The following is a 21,391-nucleotide window of genomic DNA, read 5'->3' on the forward strand; positions in this document are numbered from 1 at the left end:
GCTGAGGGTGGGGAATGGGAAAGAGGGTGATCGAGCTTCCTTCGCGCATCTCGTACGCGTATCCCCGTACTGAAAATGGCCGCCAGCTGTCATTTGCCTGTGAAGTGTGGCTTGTTGTGAAGAGACACGACGCGAACTCGTCGTAAGACAATTTTTCCGGGACGCGCAATACGCCACGGGGACGCGATGTACTTGCGTGACGACACGCTGACCGAGATCGCACGGGTTTCTCGCGAGTGAAAGAGAGAGAAAAAAAGAGAGAGAGAGAGAGAGAGGGAGTGAGCGAAGGAGGAGAGGAAGGAAAGAAGAGGGAAAAAAAAACGAAGCGGGGGGAACGCGAGGTACAGAAGTGCGTGTGGTGCCTGGCGGTCGACTCCAACGGTGTTGCCTCCACGGTGCCATGAGAGCACGGCCAGTTCTGCAACTGTTTACGGTTTTCCGTTTTTCACGTAAAGTGCGCGGCTGCTAGCCCGTCGTCGTTCGCGCGATCGCGGTAACGCGGCCGAGTCGTTTGTACGCCGCCGCCACCGCCACCGCCGCAGCCGCCTCCACCACCGCCACCTCCTTCTCCACTTCGATCCGTTCGCGAATCGGTTTCTCGGCTGCCGCGAGACTCTCCCGAATACTCTTCACCCTGTGTGGCTGCCGCCACATACGAGGCAGCCTTTCCTATCGGGATTTTTCTCGATTTACATTTACACTTTATCGTCGAGGAAATAATTAAGGTAAACTTTTGTTGGATAACGCATTAAGGCTCTTTCTGGATAACCTTTCGAGTAGCACTGCTTCAGTTCGAGTTGACGCTTATCCGAGCCTGTTGTTTTGTATATAGCGATCCCCACACTTTTTCTTACCTTTTTTTTTTTAATGACAATGTTTTAATATAATATTTATAAATATCGAGCTTTTTAGTATATACAGTAAAGTTCTTGAATAGATGCATTGTGTCAATGTTATGATTAATAGAAAGTGAAGATAATTATAAGTGCAAAAGATACATTGCTTAGCTTTATTTTTTAATCTTATTTAATTTTATATATTTTTGCTCTGAAGGTTATTTATGATATAAATGTGTATAATATAAATGTTGATCCGAATAATTTAATAAACTTTACTTTTTTTTATTGTCAGGAAAGCAGAATGGGTTCCAGTCAACAGTTTTCGCTTAGATGGAACAACTATTTGAAACACATCACCTGTGCTTTTGACACGTTAAGAACAGACGAGGATCTCGTAGATGTTACTTTAAGCTGCGAAGGCAAGAGAATCAGAGCGCATAAAATGCTTCTCTCAGCATGTAGTACATACTTTAGAGATTTATTTAAGGTAAATATAATTTTGGTTAATTTATTACACACACATGTATTAAAATATGAACTTTTTTTAAACAATTATTTGTTATTACAGGAAAATCCGTGCCAGCATCCTGTCATAATATTCCGTAATGTAAAATTTGATGACTTGGCTGCCTTGGTCGATTTTATGTACCAAGGTGAAGTGAACGTGGTTCAAGAACAATTGGCGAGTTTTCTTACAACGGCAGAGCTCTTGGCGGTACAGGGTCTTACAGATGGCACAGGAAAAGATGATAGTTTAGTAGAGGTGAGTTACTAGTGCATAAAATAATATAAGAATACAGTTTAATAGGCATTTATTTATCTATTGCTTCAAAAAGATTGATTTTACAATTACATTTTTTATGAAAAAAGAATGTAAATTTTTTACTTAATCTTTATTTTAGAGATTTAGACTTGTTTTTTTAGTTTGTTATTTGGAAATTTTTATCAAAGAGTGACATATCGTGATTTGCTTATCAACTGGGAGGGAAGATAAATTCACACATGTTTTGGGTATTTTATATTAATATTTATATTAATATTTTATATTAATATTTTAATGGGCTATCTTTATCTTAAACTCTTAATAGTAAACTTATATCATTAGGATGATAAATTTTAGAACATGATCTTTGATAAGCAATTTCTTTATTATTTATATTATATTATTTTTTTAGGATGACATAGAAATTCCCAATGAGCCCGAAGTTCAACTGCAAAACACTTCTGGTAAATCTACGGGGGATAACAAGAGAAATAAATCCCCGTCGTCTCCGATGCCATACCATGCCATCGATCTGCAACCCGAAGTACCGCCGAACAAGAGGAGAAAAATTCGAGAGAATACAAACGCGGAGAAGAATTCAGGAATCAACGCGAAGGATTCCGACGGAAAAACGTCAGAAAATCAGACTGGAGGACCGGGCTCTGATCCAGTCGAAATAATTCCTCTCATGCCGAACCTGAAGCTGGAGATGCCGGAATACCTGGAGCAGGATGGTAGCAGTTGTAGTTACGAGGATCAGAGCATAAGCGACAACACGCTAAATAAAATTGGCATGGATGACACGTCGTCGACGACGCCTGATCACGAACAGAAGCCTGACATCAGTCAAACATTTTATTCCAGTCAGTCGACATCGGACGGTTTGGATGGCAAACATCAGTCAGATGTTGGTAGGTATCTTTGTACCCGATAATTATTTATCCAAGAATTCGCTGAAATATTTCTTATTTATTTTTTCTTATCTATTTAACTTGATTAGCATCAATTTTCATATCATTTGATGATTTTTCTGTTTATAGGACACCTGCTATCTAAACCAAGTACTTCGGGAGAAAGGGCAACGCAGGACGCAGTACAGGGTAAGTGACTGTCCTACCTCTTTTAATTACCTATGAACTATATAATATAATCTGTTGTTTTGCCATTACGATCACAACATGGAATTGTAACGGAATTAATATAATTAATTATCATTCAAGTTTCAAAATTAGCATTTATAATTTAAGCTGTAATTTAAGACGAATTATTATATTGCACATTATAGATTATAATATATGGGAGCAAATTATCTTTATGTAAATTCTGTATTTAATAGTCTATTATTATTCAAATCGTTTATAAACATATATCAACAATAATGGAACGATAATGATAATGTGATGGCAGTGCAACAAACTTTCTATCCAGTTTTGTATCCACATGATCCACATACTTAGCTATAAGTTTGCAATAGTTAGTTTAATATTTAAAAATGCATCTCTATATACCTGATTTCAATATTTTGGATATTGATAAGAAAATTTTATATACATTTCAATTATAAACTGCTCTATGATACATAAAACTGCATTCTAACTTCACTGGTGATGGATTAATTGCATGTTACTGTGGGTACAAAACGATAGTACAAATACGTACCTTGATACATGAAGCAACGATATCATGGAACCTACTTGATTTCATGGATTAAGGGTCAGTAATGATTATTTTCGATCGCAATAAGAAGGAAAAACGGGATTCATTCCTATTGCGATACATTGTGATCTATCAAGTTTGAGGGGTAGTTAGTTGATTGATTTTTCACATCAAACTGTACGATGGTTTGGTAGCTATGCAGCTTTGCATTACTTATACACGCACACAAATGATAATTAGAGGAAAAGATTAGGTTAAATCCGAAAAGACAATGATGTGCAAGATTTTACAGTGGAAACAGTATATTATTACTTCACAACGATGATTATTTCAAGAAAATATCTCAGGTCTCAATCATAATCTTTCCTTCACGTGTGGACCTGGTTCTCACTAGCATGAAGAAATATTTAAATATAATAAAGAATCGATAACACTTTTCATGATTTTATACAAAAATGATTTATCACATTTTATCCTATAATATATATCGCTATTAAAATTTCACTAGTTTTTGCAATGCTTTGTGAAATGCCGTCAATTGTAGTTTTCTTTTTGACCTGATTATTAGATGGAATCAGGTTCGCAATCTTATATCGTAAGCAAATTTCTGAATGACAAATATATGTATGATACATTCTCTGCTCTGTAACAGGGAAGACTACTTTTATTTCCATCGGTCATATCGAGATTTACTTTCAATGTACAGAGTGCATGGTGTTTTGGATGTAAATGTATGGTACAGGCACTCGGGTGTAGGTTGAACTGTAGATATTATAATAGTAAGCATTGCCAAGTGTTGTATGTGTGCCGACAATCATCAACATTCCTTTTTTTTTTAATAACTCGATCAAAGCCACCACTATATTCCTTATACGCACTAACTGTAAACATACCTCTGTGTATATACTAAAATAAGAAATACCTTTCGATACTGGTTTAAGGTAATTTCTTTATGAAAATATCTAATTCGTGTGTATAGCGCGAGTTCCAATACATACCCTTCTCCCCCCCACACACACATATACGTCATACATATATACATGGTTTATTTGCATGTAACATTAATCTTAAATATTAAGGTATTGTTTTTTAAACGTTAGAACGAAATGTTACGAATTAAATTTATAGAATTAATATTTGCTGCGAGTTTTGGTGAACCCTGTTTTGGGAAATTTGATCGATACGATCAAATACAATGTGCTACAATTTGAAATCTTTTTTATATTTTATTTTTAAAATAAAATAATTGTGCTCTTTCTTAAATACTTAATAACTATTTCGAGAAATGAATATTTTTAGACCAAAATTTTATGCTTTACAAATCGGTGAGAATAGCTTTGTCCAAATTTGTTTATTTCTAATTGACATCCCATAGACTTACGAGAGTAAAATAGTACCTCTGGTTGAAGAAAATTTTAACGCATCGTAGAAGAACAAGTTAGTAAATAAAATTTCTCGGACACAATATTGCGAATTTTGTTCGAGTGCTTTTCACTCATATTAAGGGCTTCCTGCGATTGCGACAATCGCAACGATGCGGATCAGGATTGATTAATGTTGAGATTAACTTGAAGAATATATTGTTACTCAGTCGCGTGATGCGTGCAAATACAAACTAATTCTGAAGTAGTCAGGTGGTGGTGGTGCTCTGGTGACAGTGGCATGCGCGTGCAATCTTATCTTAATATTTGGTAACTTAAAAATAATTCTTTCTCTCCTTGTATGATGCCAAACTCCCTATGGTAAACGGATATGCGTATGGGAAGTACAGCGATCAGGATTAGCTCGGTATTACTTCGGAATCCGTCATTTCCGGCATTCGTTGATACTTTGTTTCGTTGATATTCGTTGATTTATTGCTGATATTAGTTTTATTGGGAAGATAGAGTTCTAGAAAGATTGATATTGACAACAGATATTTTCTCACATGATTAAATGGGAAATCTAATTTTAAAGATATGATATAATAGTAGATATGATAAAGTAAAGATATGATATAAAAGTAGATAAATATTTTTTGATTAATTACGATTTACAACTTTGTTTATTAAATATATATTTAATAAAAAAAAAAGAAAATGGATTTTTTACAGTAAAATTTTACAAGGAAGGATGTTAAAAATTAAATTTATGGCTCACTATTGATCTATATACAAATTTTAAACTTCTCTTCTTATTAATTAAGGGTAAACACTATTAACAAATTGTGTATTAAAGATATCAGAAAAATTAGTCATCTTCGTATATTATTACTTCCTTATTTTATTGCAGCAGTGATATTCATTGTTAATTAATCACAATATACAGTATTCGGCTTAAAATCGAACGAAAACAAAATGCACAAGTCGAAAGCAGTGACGGATTTCGGAAGGATATCGATATTCGATATATTTTTTTCGTAAATCTCACGAGTCTGAAGATTGTGTGAGCGTATCTTGACCCGACCCGAAATTCTTTGGTTGCAAATATATAATGGACGGAGAAAGTACAAAAAGAAATACAGAAAGGAAAAAGAAAGAAAGAATGTTTGGACAGGTAGGTAAAACAAGACCTCAGCAACGATCGCTAAAACAGAAACACAAGTTCTTCTAATAGTCACGATGACATCCAAAAAAGCTTGTTCCTTCATTTCAAGTGCTAACGTATTATCACTCACGTAAACCCCGTTAATGCCTCCGCGTAATGTTACCCGTTGCGTTTCGCCTCGAAGTCGATTCGTCGCGCGGTCTTTTTCGCTTACCGAATCTCAATTGTGGATCTACCTATGAGCACGAAGTTGCGGATTAATCAAACAATATTGATATCTTGGATGTAGCATATTTAATCAAGTAATACAACTTGATATTAAGAAAAATTTTAAATATCTACCGTCATATCTAAGTCATGAGGCGACGTAGCATTAGGTTTACTAATATTTATCTCATGAAGAGATAGAAACGCTATTGGAAAAATTCTAGATCGAAATTGATCGCAAGAGTTTTAGGTCAATTGTAGCTTGGAAGTAGAAAATTGACGTTCTGTGATCTTAGGCCGGTATTCATAGTCGGGTCTTATATTTAAGATCATCTTAAGTACTGTCTTAAGATGCCATCAACCAATCACAGAGTCGTATTAGCATCTTAAGACATTGCTTAAGACGATCTTGAAATAAGATTTGACTATGAATACCGGCCTTAGTGTACAGTTGCTTCTTACTATAAACTGTTGTTATTGGTTCTTTATTTCCAAGATATTGAATTGTTCTTGAAAATCGTTTCGTCGACACGCGAGTGTTTCGCTGACAGTCCTGCGGCTGCCACGAGATTTGCGTGGTCGAGGTCACGATCGAAACCGAGGAAATATTTAAAACGAACAATACGGTGAGTGCCTGTGTGGAAATTTGCGTTTCGCATTTGGAAGTGCCGACTAGAGCCCTCATCCCACCGCAAGACGAGCAATACAACAATGAATACGGCTTACCGATAAAAGCCGATCGACGCCACCTTTTTGTTCGCGATAGAAGCGTCGGGGTATCGATCTTCCGCGAATTGCGCAGCAGGAGGTCGACGAAGCTCACCGTCGAGAAAACACGGGAGGCTGGAATACGCGAACGTTCTAAACAATTACGTGCAATCAGCGTCCTCGTTTCAGCGTCATCGACCGCACGAAAAAGACTTTTTCTCTCGAATCGCATCTTTGTTGTGATGGCAAAGAAGGCAATTCTTCGGAAGCTCCTGGCGACGAACAATGAAACTAGATATAAATAGTTCGACTCGATCGACAGAAAAGGCGATTTAAATTATCTTACTACCTCGAGTTCCGCCATTATACACCAATTTTGATGCTAGATTTGTGAAAAGACCCAAAAGATCATGCAAGAGAAATCGGAGACGATCCGCTAACCTCGTGCGTCCACGTGTATTAATTGAAGGAAAACTGATAACGTTTTACTAGTTTGCTCCTGAGCAAATTTAGGATTGCCTGCCGATTAGATTGGCATACAGAAAACGTAAAAAAAAAAGAAGAAGCATCGCGTGAGCTCTCTTCCGCAGAAACGGAAAAGGGGAGGGAGAGGTATTGGCATAATAAGAAGCTGCTCATTAAAATCTACACGCGAACGCGTTATAATTATATGTTGACTAGTGTTCCGGAAATCGATGGCTGCTCTGTCGGAAATTGTCAGAGATTGCCGGAAAACCTATCCTGCCTTTAATCGATTACTGCTATCCAAATTATTTTATTTTCTTATGATAAGAACTTAAATATATTGTTGCACAGAGAAATATTGTACTAATACTGTACTGCTGATGAGATTTTCTGAAAAGATCAAAATTTTTGAAAGATTAACCGGAGAATCGTTCGAAAGGCTGGAATCTTAGGCAGAGAACTAGCGATCTAGCGATCGTGGTCGTGACTCGCGCGATGTAACAATGACGACCGCGATGGGAGAAGCTCCCGATGTATGTTAGATCGCCGACGAGACATACGCTCTGTAGACACGGCTTTCTAAGCGGCTACTGCTGCTGCGATTGTGGGATTGTTGTGGTTGGTGCTGGGGGTTGGTGCTGCTGCTGATGCTGTTGCTGCTGATGCCGTCACGGTTTATTGTTGCCCGGTGGATAATATACGGAGAGGTCTCTTTATTTGTTTTTTTTTTTTTTTTTTAATTATTGTATAACTATATAACTAACGGTTGCCTGCATGCCCCTACCGCGCCTACTACTTCCTAAAAAAAAAAACTGACTAACCTGACACAGCCCGACCGAGCATTGTGTTTGTTGTTGTTGGCCACAACACTGTGTTTCTCTCCAGGAGGGTTTACATACGTATCTGGTCAGCCGCATAGCCTCAGCAAAGCGAACGGCCACGGGAAAGTGTGCGTGCACTGCAAGCAGCGCGGCATGGTAACGTCACGCGGCAAGCTCAGGCAGACCCGCTTCAAATGCTGGCCCTGCAATGCCTGTTTGTGCCGCTGGCCATGCTTCGTCGACTATCACAAAATGCGCGCGATCCCGCACATCTCACCTCCCTAGCACCAACCCCGTCTTAGCGCCCCGCCGGCAAAGAAAAAAGACTGACTCCGTCCGCTCCGCTCCGATCGGATCGATCGTACGGGCTACGAGTGGAGATTGGTATGGAAATACAGGTCCGATACAGGTCCGCCACATCGAAAGAAAAAAAAGAGGAGGAAAGGAAAAAAAAGAAAGGGAAAGAGCTTTAATCTACTTATGTGTATGACGCAATATACGCGAGCCTCTTCTGTGCTCTCCTTACGAGCACTTTTCAGGATGTTGTTCCATTTAGGGTCGAATTAACGAATTAAAGTAAACCTGTACTTAGCAGTGATTTGGCAGTGATAGCACACAGTTTTATTAAAAATTTATTAGCTGGAAATATCGTTAGAGTATAGTTGAACTCCAAATTTTTATTACAATCAGATCTTTTTATCGTAGTAAGAAAAACGCGTTGCATTGTGTCGATCATGTGGCAAAAGAGTATTTTTTAAAATTAAATCTGTAAACCATGACAATAGGTTTTTTTTTTAAGCACGAATTAATCAGCATTATTTTTTTTATTCTCCCTTCGCGCTTTGGCTCTTAGTACCTCACTTAAGCATTAGATATGTATTTGATATAAGATGTTTATGCCAAACTAGTATTTATAATTTACGACGGTTGTATTTGTAATATTATGTATTGGAATGCTATTCAGACGAAGAGAAAACACATTAGTTACATTGACATCTCATACATTCCATGCATGTTAACAATGTATATTGTTAATACTCATTATATGATTAATTATTAATCATTAATCATTAATGGATATATTGACCGCGACTAATGATTACAATTAACGATACAGTATGATTTTTAACAAATCATGAGATTTATAGCGCTACATCGTAAGTTACATGAGATTACGTTCAATTCATCGCTCAAGAGTACGGTCGAAATTAATTTGACGTTTATTTGAAAAATTCGACATATTAACATATAAAAAGTCAACATAAGAATAAACTAAGCAAGATTAATAAAATGACATTTTATTTTTTTGCAATTATTTAATAAAGGTTATTACTGTTTTATTTTATTAACATGATTGAAACATAAATTTTTAGAATACAAATTTATTGATATTGAAACTTAATAATTCTACAGTAAAGTGCAAGCAACTTATTGTTTATGATAAAATAAAACCAATTTAATTTCGACTCTTTCCATAAGACTGTTATGTATATAGAGCTTTCTCAATACAACATATGATATTTTCATCAGTTTTATCAGTCAGATTTACCGTGGATAAATCAGGATCTGTCGAGGATCTCGTATAGAATCTTGTTACCGTGAAGATCTAGATGTAATCCATTTATTAAGAGAAAAAAAAAATTAAGTACAAAGAATTTCCTATCCGCTAAGGCAGATTAAGAGCTACTACAATTTAATTCGTTACATTTGTAAGATAGTTTCAAGCGACTTGTACGGTACATGTAACAAACATAACTATCGCCCAAATTAATCTGGCGCTAATACTCTGCACAGTTCTGAAGATCTCCCAATAGGATTAAGTTCGATTATTCTGCGAAGCAAGATCGTTTAGATTCTCGTATCAGCATCGTGGATTTAACTATAAGACAAATCATGCATTGCAGTATTATCACAAACTTTGCTACAAATAACTGTAGACTGATATCTATTGAAACTTTTTTATCGTTTCACACACACACACACACACACACACACACACACACACACACTGAAAAACGCAAAGATTAAATGTTTTTGATTAAATAATTTTTTATTTTGCTCTAAACTTTCAAATCATTAATTATTATCCAATATTTTAAATAAATTTTTGTTCAAGATATTTTTATTGCATTTATGACTTACTGTTATACTAATATTATTACTTATTATACTAATAAGTAATATTTAAAGCTGGTAATTTTACAGCAAAATATGAAAAAAGTTCAGACAATTCCTCTTTTAGATTTAAGTTGAAAATTTAATTTAGAAACTCGTGCGAACAATAAAATTTTCTTTTTTTTTTATAAAATGATTATTGGAATGACTTGTGAAATATACAGCCGAAATATACATAGCGCAACATGTTAATAAAAATATTACATGACTATCCTTTAGAATCCTTATGCTTCTCTTACGAACTACGTTTTTAAACGTTTTTTTTTTAATTGCGAGGAACGAATCCTTCTCTGACATTTTCGAACGCCTGGGGGTTTAACGAGGCTTCTGAATCTCTCTTCAATGGTGTCGTGTGTCTTCTGTTTCTTCTGTCTTGATCTGATTAGGCTTAGCTCTATTTAGCTTGCGCTTGTCACGCACGTAGGAAAAAGACGCCAGGAACTGATCAGAGAGACGAGACATGATATCATTGTCTCGCAAATATTTGGAAGCACTTTCTATTTTATTTCTTTTTATTTCATTTTATTTTATTTTATTTTGCATTTTTTTACATAAAAATTATGTTTTACAGATTACTCAAGATATTTTTTTGTCGCAATAAGTATTGAATAAATGATTATAATGATGTAATGCAAATGTACGCGCTTATATTTATGAGACTTGCATTAATTTTCTTTGCGAGTATAAATTTTTCAAAGAATTTTTGGTTAAAAATTTATTTAATACATGAAAATAATATGTAATTTTATATAACAAGGAAGAAGTATGGTTTAAAAAAGATTTTATTGAAAAATAAATAGAAAAGATTATAAGTATAATTATTTTTTTATAAAAGATGTAAAATGTAGAAGTTATATATATGTATGTATATATATAAAATACTAAATGACGAATCTCAGAAAATTAGGATCTACAGGTCGTTATTTCGGGAGCCGAGAAGTGCTTCCAAGTCTTTGAAGAAGTTGTGATGGCGTTGACATCCTTCTCTCCAACGATCGGCCACGCAGTTTTTTCACGGGATGGGTATTAGAATCTAGCTTCTCCGAAAGGGGAAAGGAGGGGATGACGCACGACGGGGATGCTACACGCGTGTTACCATTTAGAGAAAGAACTCTACTCCAGGCAGACTAGGAGAACGCGCGCGCACACGTTTTACATTCGCCGGCGTTGTGCAGCTAACAATGCATGGTGACGTTGTGTGTTTGTTGTTTTCTTTGTAGAACGTGCCGCGGATGGCGACGATGACGACGCCGACGCCGTTTCTGCCAGCGGCGTCGCCGAGTTCGTCCCGGATGACGATTACGGTCAGTCCGGCGCTGCGGCGGACGCCGGCCTCTTGTTTCGCTGTAGAATTTGTTGGAAGGGTTTCAAGCACCCGATGTCGTTGACACTGCACAAGGACTTGCACACGGGCCAGACCAGGTGCCCGATTTGCCAGCGCATCTTCAGTCGAAGTTACGACATGAAGGCACACTTGCTGCGCATCCACAAGCGTCAGCACACGTTCAGCGTGTTCGATGTCCAGTCAAACTTTCGAAAGTGATGATATGACTCTCTCCTCTTCCCCCGGGCGTCTTTTCCGGGTTTTCCGCCGACGGCGTTCTCTCGTGACGGTTTTACGCGAGGTTGATCGTTACGCGGAATATGTCTCATCGTCGCGAGAAGATACTCTGTAACGGCAGATTCTCATGATATTTTTAGCTGAATATTTGTTGGATATGTTATAAGAGGCTTAAGTACTTAAATAATGAAAGTTAAATGATAATGACCTAAGGTATAATTAAGCTTCAAAAGAGTGCAAATAACGGGGATTTATTCCCCGAGATAGTTTCAAGTTTAGCAAAACGAGCTTAATTTTTAAGATATTTGATATGTTCGCTGTCAGACAACTTTCGCATCGACAATATCATACAAATTAAAAAAGCTAGAAAGCTAGATTACAATATTACAACGTTGGTATTTGAAAATGAAAGAACAAGCGAAATCCTCCGTTGCATTTGATAAAGCGAGAATTACGCTTAAAGAAAAAAATAAATAAATTTATGTATCCAGCTAAAAGCTCTTACAGTTACAACGATCAGAAATTCTCTTTTAACATCTAGATTGAACGACAGTATTTCAGTCCAATCAAATCGTATAGGACTGTAGTTTCCAAATTATTACACATAATATTCTAAATTATCATACGCATAGTATATAATGGTACGAAATCGTATGTCTGTTGTAGAATCTCTAAAAGAATTGGTAATCTACCTGTCTAGATGTCTACCTACTAGATCCTACCTTGATACCTACTATCTAGAAGACGAGCCACATGATAGAGCTTCAAGTCCTGAATCGAGTTCTGTAGGAACAAGGAATATGATGTCACATCATAAGATTCAAAGAAAGAAAGGACCGGCTAGGCAAGTAAGGAAACCCTGTAAAAGATGTTGCGAGAATAACATTTCGGTATTGAAAAATAATAAGCCCGTCGAAGTAACTACGTACTGTAAGGAGTGCGCTGGTAGGCCTCACTTTTGTCTGCGTTGCTTTAACGAAGTGCATCACATCATGCCCGATTAAAAGTTCCTCAAGAAATCTTTTTAAGCAAATATCTTCTAATTTGCCTGCCGTATTTTTAAGACCGCCCTCCTTACCTCGGCACTTTGATTAGATTTGTATTTTTACAGAATTAGATATTTACGGAAACGCGCAAATATATTTGATACATATCCGTGAATATTTTAATTTTATTCAATGATATGATTACCATGGCAGCGAACATGTTAATATCAAAAGTTAAGATATCTCGTTGAAAAATAGATTTTCATCAATTATAAGCTAAGGAAATATTTATTTTAGATCGAGAAAGAAAAGTCTCACGCTAAAATATATCTTGATGATAAAATGAAGATACCTTCTCTATAAAAAAGAAATATAGAGAAATATAAAGAAATATAGAGATGAGCCGAAAAATAATACAGACCAAGACCTTTAAAAAAGAATTATATATGTAGTACACAAATATTAAAACAAACAGAAATTTCAGCAAAAATTTACATTACTTTAAAGAGTTCATTTTTTACAATAATCTCAATATTGATTTCTAATAGTAAGAGAGGGAGAGATTAGATGTATTTTAATATTTATAAATAAACACAAAAATGTTTGTTTTTTTATTTTGACATAAACGCTTAAAAAATCTTGCCAAATTAGTTCTACGTAAGGTATTTTTATTTTTGAAACTTTCTTTACGATCCAAAAGTTTATATCGATTTAGACGACGTGCCATGAAATAGATATGTTAAGAGTGTTTAAGGATTGTATAATAATGCATTATTCTTATAATATTTAGGGAAATATTTAAAGCTGCGACACTACAAATTAATATTGCAAGACTACGTAAATATACAAAGAATATTTTGTTCTCTGCTTTTTATAAATCCTTATTTTTGATTTATATTCTTTGTCATTACATATTTAAATTGAAGCATGCTCGTATTTCTAGAATTTAATTTGTCTCATGTCAACATAATATATTAATGTAATGTATTGACCCATTAGTTTTTGATTTTTTTCTTTAATTTTTAAAATGTTTTAAAATATTTTAAAGGAATGTTATATATACACTTGGACAAAAAACTGGACATTCTATAACTGGAGATATAGCAGTGGGAAGGAATGGGTTAATATAATACATCTCTCAATTGAACATAGTCATGTTTAATTCTAGATGTGTAATGAAAAGGACCATGTTGCAGTGTTATAAAATCTTCTTGATTTAGACAGGCGTAAAAGTCGCATTTTATCTTTAGAACATCTTCTAAATACATATGTTGTGTATATATGTATATATATATACATATACATATATATGTATATATATACATATACATAGATATATGTTCGCCAGAATGTGCTGTGTCATATACTCTACGTGTGTCTATAATGATCTTGCGTCGCGTATTTCGACTTTTTTTGTACGTTTATCAATACTTATTACACATTACATATTTAATAAATTATGTATACGGTTTTGTGTATTATCGGAAGTGCGATCACTTTTGATAGTACTCAATTACATCAAGTGTTACAAGTTTCTAATAAAAAAATTTTTAAACATGTATTTGGGTCAACAAGATTATGCGTAATTGAATACATTGATGAACTACAATAATTGGAGTAATAGCGCGTGGCGAGCGATGAATTAGTAATAAAAAAAATTAACGATAGGACCTGGTTGTTTTAAAATAAGACGCCGGGTCTGTCGTTAGAATCTCAAGAAGTTATACTTTCGTATACGGAGAAGAGTTTGTTTCTTTATTGATGTACAGGAGACTATATATTGAACTTCGCATGTTTCGGTATCCGCAAGCTTTTTGACATTTCGGCACTCCCAACGAATTCTCCTTTTCGTTTCTGGCTGGAGGCTTCATTGAATATGCTTATGGGAACTGTACCTACTTACATTGGTTACGAGCTCTTAACACAGAACCCCGACAATTGTATCAATGTACGGTACACATACTCGACACAGAATGCGTTGGCCAATACGATGTATGAGGGGCCGACCCATCAGTTGAAATTAACACAATAATAAGTTGCATTAATAATTTCCTATTACTCATTAGTAATTAGTGTTTAGTCAAACACACACATGCACACATAACACCCATACGTACACACTTGTAGTATTACAAATTATTAATTATGGTCAGTGAATTTTTTATAGAAATACTTGTATTTCAAAAAAACATTAATATTGAGTGTACATATTTTATAATTACAAAAATATGTATGACAATTTATGTTACAAAATACGGCTACACTCAAAGGTCTCTCTTGTAATATCGATTTTATCAAAACTTCTTTGAGAATGTAATTGTATTCTACAATTTATTTTGTGATACAAGTGTATTTTTTGTACGTTGTTGATCTTCAAAATTTTCACGATGGGTCGTTCCCTCTTATTTTTTTAATCGTGTCCCTGACGGCCTGAGACCAAACTTTTATGCATCTGCACTAAAAATAAAGTACGATTCAGTGCGATGCAGCGTAATTAACAATCTAAATTCAACATTCATGTTTAGCCGTGCATTAATATCTTATAAGCACACATCTCGTGTATAACATAAACGTTTCATTCAAATGGTTTTTAGAATTTTTTTTGGAGGGATTTCTTAATTTTTTTAAGTCTTATATACTAAAAAAATTTCGAAAGTCTCAAGATCTTTTTTTTAAGTTCTTGAACTTTTCGATATCCTTTATTTAGATATTTAATATCTTTTCATTCTATCTTTTATTCTATACATATATATTCTAATTTACTTTAAATAATTTACTTTAAAATGTGTATGTATATATATATATATATATATATATATATATATATATATATATGATAATGTTGAGAAAAATTTTGTTTGGAAATAATTTATATGTTACGGTACTATGGTACCACTGTAATGATTTACTTTATTTTTTTAAATAATCTTTTACTGTTGCAAAAAATTTAATCAACAATTTATTATTTTTATCGGTTTTTTCGAAAATTTTTAAATTTATATTATTCCTATTTTTATTTTTTGTTTTTAATATTTTAATATTTTGGATCACGCAATTTTAGTGTTCTGATTATAAGAGAAAATTTAATATTGATGTGTGCTTATCGGGATTGTTTTATTGTTTCCGAACAAAAAAAAATACAACAATCAACACGGAACAACCGTAATCGCGTACTGACGAGGCACAAAAAAGAGAGACAAGAAAAGACCAGAGAAAAGCATCTCTTCGCGCACGACGAAATTATTACAATAAAAGTATAAGATCGTGTGTGTATGGGAAACACTTTGGATTGTGTGCGCAGAATCAGAGCACAATTATGGGAAGCATCAACCACCACAACAACTACCACCACCTGTGCCGCCGCAGCAAATGAGCCTCGTTCTCGACGGGGCGCAGATCAGGCGCAGATCTAAGCTGCACTACGTGGTGGAAAGCGGTCGTTGGGTGTGCGACGTCTGCGGCCGAACCTACAATCGTGGCGATTCCCTAGCTCATCATCGCAGTATACACAGGGGCGACACGATCTGCCCGATCTGTCAGACCGTCTTCACGCGAAAATACACCATGCGCTGCCACATGGTGAACGTGCACGGGGTCAAGTAATAACCGTTTGACAGATATTGCGGGGACGAGGACACGATAAAGAAACTCGAAGGACGAGGTCGCGGTCTTCGTACAGATTTGAGGACTCTTTAACATTCGTCTAATTTTTAATCGTCATTTTTTAATCATTCGCGAAAAATTGGGACGCCTGAAAAAGATTTAGGCTGCGTCGCCTGTGCAAGGCGATAGATCGCGTTAGATGTACTTATATCATGCATGAATCTACAATCGACGTCAGAAGACGTCGAGCATACGGTTATTTTAACTTTGACGAAGCATAACTAGTCTTTCGCGGATGATGGCCGATTACATGAACGGTAGGGACGACTAAAAATTAAAAATTTTTGAATAATTGGAACGTACAAAAAGTTCTTGAAATTGTCGGTATTTGAAATTTTGCAAATTTTAGAATTTTGATCGTAAAAGTATATTTGAAAATTAAAACAAAATCCACCGTTGTGAACAGAAATAATTTTATTACATATTTGTTTACATAACAGTTTTGAATTATCTTAATAAACTAAATGTTGCTTAAATTAAGTTTTTTGAGTTCTTTTATATATATATATTATCTTATAAATATAAAAAATTATTACATAACGTAACAGCTAATTTATAGTTCAAATTAATATTGCATTGAGATATTAAACATATTTCAATTACTATACATTAAAATTTATATGTAATTTTGTTTTTTATACATATATGTTACATATTTTATATAATTTATTTTTATGTATATATGCATTAATACATGTATTAATGTATAAATATTATATATATTAATTTATGTATATTTTGTACTGAAAAAACAAATATTCTGTGGCTACATAGCATCCATCAAGTTACGCCTAGATTATTTCGTATTAATAGCGCAGCAAAGAAAAATTAAAATATTAATATTATTATTTAATTAATATTATTACTTAAACGTATCAGCATTATTTTCTCCTACGAATCAAATATACGCAGACTTTTTTTTATTGCGATCGTGATATTTTTGTTTAATTTTTTATGCGGGTTTTTTATATCAATAAACGCGTCCATGTACAATAAAAATATTCCATAGATAATAATTGTGACAAACGATTGTTTGTGGATATTATATCAATTGTAGTTTACACAATATTGTTTTGTACATAATTAAATAATTGCTTTATATCCGAAGAAATTAAAAAAAAAATTAATTATTTTTACTATCGCACAAGATTACAATTTTATTTTTTTTATAGATACAAGAATTTTTTCATATTTTCTTGTTCTTTTAATAACCGATATTCAATGTAGATCGGTTACTTTTTGCAGAATTGTGTTCACCTTCTTCCATGAGAAGAGATATGCATATGTGTACATATGTGCATGTATAATAAATATAAAATAAGACAAAATCTCTTTCTACGGCGAACAAAGTTTATGTTACAATGTATGATAATCGTGTATCACATGAACTTTATGTAACTAGACTGAGTATTAAGTGTTATCGAACGTTCTCGATTAACTGCACAAAAGGGGGTTACCGTGTTACTACACCACTACTTGGCGAAATCAGAGTATCGCGAATATTCGTACGTACGTCAGCAGCAATCCTGTCCGAAGCTTTGTTAATCTGTCAAATGTGCATAATTTATCTAGGACGACAGCTTCCACTAAGCGACACGAAATCCATCCGTCGTCCTTTTTTAAACGTAATCGTATACACTTACGAGACGATTATATTACCATTGACATTACATACACACACATATATATACATGTACATACATATACATATATATATGTGTGTGTGTGTGTATGTATATAAAGTTGTTATTTATATGAACGTCTCGGTGCAACACTTGCAGTTAGATAATTGTCGATCGCAGTCAGGTCGATCGATATCATCATTGTGTATCTAATTAATGTGTCTAGCTTATTAATAAGAAATTGCGAAGTATCAATACAGAATAAATTCTCGATGTACAGAATTAAATTGCGATTATTATTATTCGACAATCGATAAAGTTATGTGACACACTCTTCTCAAATTTTACGCAACTGTAACCAATGACGTGTAAAGTTACACAGCGCGTTAAGAGAGTAATCTAGTTTAGAGCACGGAAAAATTGATATATTTGGGGAAATTTTTTTTAAAGAAAACTAGTATACATCTATCTACACTTTTACATTACTTATACATACTTAATAAATTAAATTAAGATATTTAATTTTAACAAATTAAATTTTGTTTTTGGTAGCTAAATATTTATTTAGTTTTTGCATTACATAAATTTACAAACATTTTTTAAGTTTTTTTAAGGCACGATTTCTCAGAATTACTGAAACTATTGACTTCAATTTTGCATTCTGTAAAATACACGTTTGTTTATTATCTGGATTAGAATTATTGCGATATTTAAAAATTAACTTGTTTATCCATATTATATATTTAATTAATTTTGTAAAAAAAATCTTGTTTTAAATTCGCGCATTTTAATAATTTTTAAAAATTTTTAGATATTTTCTAAATGTATTTGAGATGTGTAAATGTGTAGAAGAAGAAGAAGAAGATGAATATATAGTTTTCTTTTAAAAAATTTCCAAGAATAAATTTTTTATCATTTTTTTACACTTTAAACTATTTCTTCTAAAATATCACTTAACTTAAATCATGAAGATCCGCTCATGGCATCGTTTTTCATTATTCCTTCATTCATCATTCTTTCATTATTATTTTTGTCATTTTATTATTAATTTTTCTTTACTTTCTTTATTTCATTGTTTTATATTATAACATAGTTTGTAGAGATAGAATATTTTGATTTTAATAAAAACTGACGCCAGATAAATACCTCTCATAAGTAAGTTTATTTCTATATAAAGAAATTTCAGAAACAGATAGGTAATATCTAAAGCGGGATTATTCAAGTTTGTCTCTCAAAAGGAATAATGATATACAGCTTCTTTAAAATAGGGTTTCACTTATAATTTGCGATAATGTGATAATTTTCGCTGTAAATGATATGACGTACTATGTGTGACGAATAGAATATACAGAAGAGAATGCCGAGTTATACTTTTTTTTGTATTTTGCAATTTGAAAAATAAAGTCGAAATTATATCGAAATCATACGTGCGTTTTTCGACCCGTGAAATTATTTTTCTCGCATTGAACGATCAACGATATTTCGAGTTCTTTCCAAGTAACACAATCTGGCTATATTTGCTGTGACAGCCAAAATATGGCTAAAATAACGTCATGTCAATCTTAATCACAGCAGTAAATGTTATTTTGCTGAATTTTTAACTGCGAAAACGCTGTGATAGTTAGTAAAAAGGTAAAAATGCATTCACATCTCTGTTTTAAACTGTATTAATAGCTGTAAAGTTGCTGTGATAGCTATTAGAAAAACCAAAAAAGTTGCAGCCATTTTAATGGAGCTGCATTAATCAGTAGTCAATGAAGTCATAAAAGTAATAAAATTTAGCCTCAGCTATTTTAGCACGTATATCATAAGTCGTTACCACGCATGAATGAAAATTAGGGTTGATAACATTTTTTTAAAGAATAAAACATTAGATTTTTTATTAAAACATGTGCTAAAAATGCTACAGTTTTAGTTATGATATGTTATTCATATATATTCATATATATGCATCATTTATCGCAGACATTTTAAAGCTTCATGTGCTACTTGGAATAATTACGGATTTTTTACTATTATGAGTCATGACGATTTATTAAATAAAGGTTTTCAATAAAAGGATTTTACAATTAAGTAGAAACGCTTGATCAGAATTTGATCTTTTTATTTAATGTTTTTATGTAAGAATTTATATACATTTTTTTACTACAGTAAATTATGCGTCGAAAAATATTTTTATTTTTATTTTTTGTCAATTTTTTGTCTTGAAACACAATCTTTGGTACACTGAAAAGTTGGAATAATGATATATAATATCAACATAAATTAAAATGAAAATCAATTTTATAATACTAATCTTAATAAGTATTTTTGAAACACTACAAAGAATTTGAATAGATTTTATTTTAAAATTGAGTTAACCGAATCTTAGCATGATTCGATAAAAGTGGAATTCGTTATGACGAAAATTTTGCTGCATTTCCAGCAATGTCTTTCATAGAACATACTAAAGATATACTTTTACAAGTGATTTCTTCCTGTGTTAGAAATTTGTTAAACATGAATGAATCTTTAGAGACACGCGAGTATCATATAAATCACAAATTGTCGACTCCTTGCGCATGATACATCGCTCCACGTGTGTTGAAGTATACACGAACCACGGTTCGATTTAATAGCGATTTAAAGGAATACATGATTGTCGGTTCACTACACATAAAATGCGATTGGCAGTATATTCCGTGTCTGACGAACCTTGAGCCTGATACTCGACTTTCAATCACGACTCACGAACTTGGTCCCGTCCTCGAACCATGTTGTGCATGAATATTGAACATTTTATACGTGTGTTCGTTTCTTGTTTCCGTTTTCTTTTCGCTGTTGATCACAATATGTCGTTGTATATTCATAGTTCACACAGTAGCATGATCGCTCCGAGAGTATATTAAAATTACTGCCGTTTTGTGTGTCGCCATTCTCGTGATTATTGTCCCTCTCTCTTTTTCTTTCTCTCCCCCTCTCTCTTTTTCTTCCTTCTGTTTGTAAGTTTCGTGTGCGTTGCCTCTTTCTGTTTTTTTTTTTGTTATTGCTACTGCTGTTCTCAGATCGGTGTGAACGAATGGAAAAGTAGAGAAGCGAGAGTGAGACGAGATTTTTCAGAGTGTACGAGTAGCTTGCTACTGATATGTGATTTTTCTCGATGTTCCTTCTATTCTCTTCTTAACGTCGGAGGCACCTTTGTACTCGCAGCGTCGCGTGCCGCGTGATCCACGACGAGGCATTTGTCCTAATTCTTTGATTATATGCAGGAAATGATAGAATTTTAATCAAGGTATTTAAAGTAAAAAAAAAAGAATCTATTTCTGCAAGGTGTCAAGTTTTTTTCTATTTTAATTTATTTTAATTGAAAATACATGTACAGTGTACATTTGCACATACAAAATAATTTTTATTTTATGT

General features: G+C 33.7%; 1 protein-coding gene across 7 annotated transcripts in view; it reads left to right on the top strand.

The window, feature by feature from the left end:
* LOC105837851 (broad-complex core protein) overlaps positions 1-21,391 on the top strand; it is a 35,459-nt gene continuing 14,068 nt past the window's right edge. Inside the window, exons 1-6 of one of the 7 annotated variants that reach the window (XM_012682984.3) lie at positions 2-725; positions 1,132-1,326; positions 1,408-1,602; positions 2,015-2,513; positions 2,643-2,702; positions 12,388-13,045. In XM_012682984.3, coding sequence (XP_012538438.1) covers positions 1,141-1,326; positions 1,408-1,602; positions 2,015-2,513; positions 2,643-2,702; positions 12,388-12,725 — 1,278 coding nt within the window. In that variant the 5' untranslated portion in view covers positions 2-725; positions 1,132-1,140 and the 3' untranslated portion in view covers positions 12,726-13,045. Of the gene's footprint in view, positions 726-1,131; positions 1,327-1,407; positions 1,603-2,014; positions 2,514-2,642; positions 2,703-11,380; positions 12,196-12,387; positions 13,046-16,008; positions 21,274-21,391 lie in introns of those variants that run through there. The other 6 variants (XM_028192150.2, XM_012682985.3, XM_036295509.1 and 3 more) reach the window with 6 other exon arrangements.

This window comes from Monomorium pharaonis, chromosome 1 (assembly GCF_013373865.1).
Source record: "Monomorium pharaonis isolate MP-MQ-018 chromosome 1, ASM1337386v2, whole genome shotgun sequence".
In the NCBI taxonomy this organism is placed as follows: domain Eukaryota; kingdom Metazoa; phylum Arthropoda; class Insecta; order Hymenoptera; family Formicidae; genus Monomorium; species Monomorium pharaonis.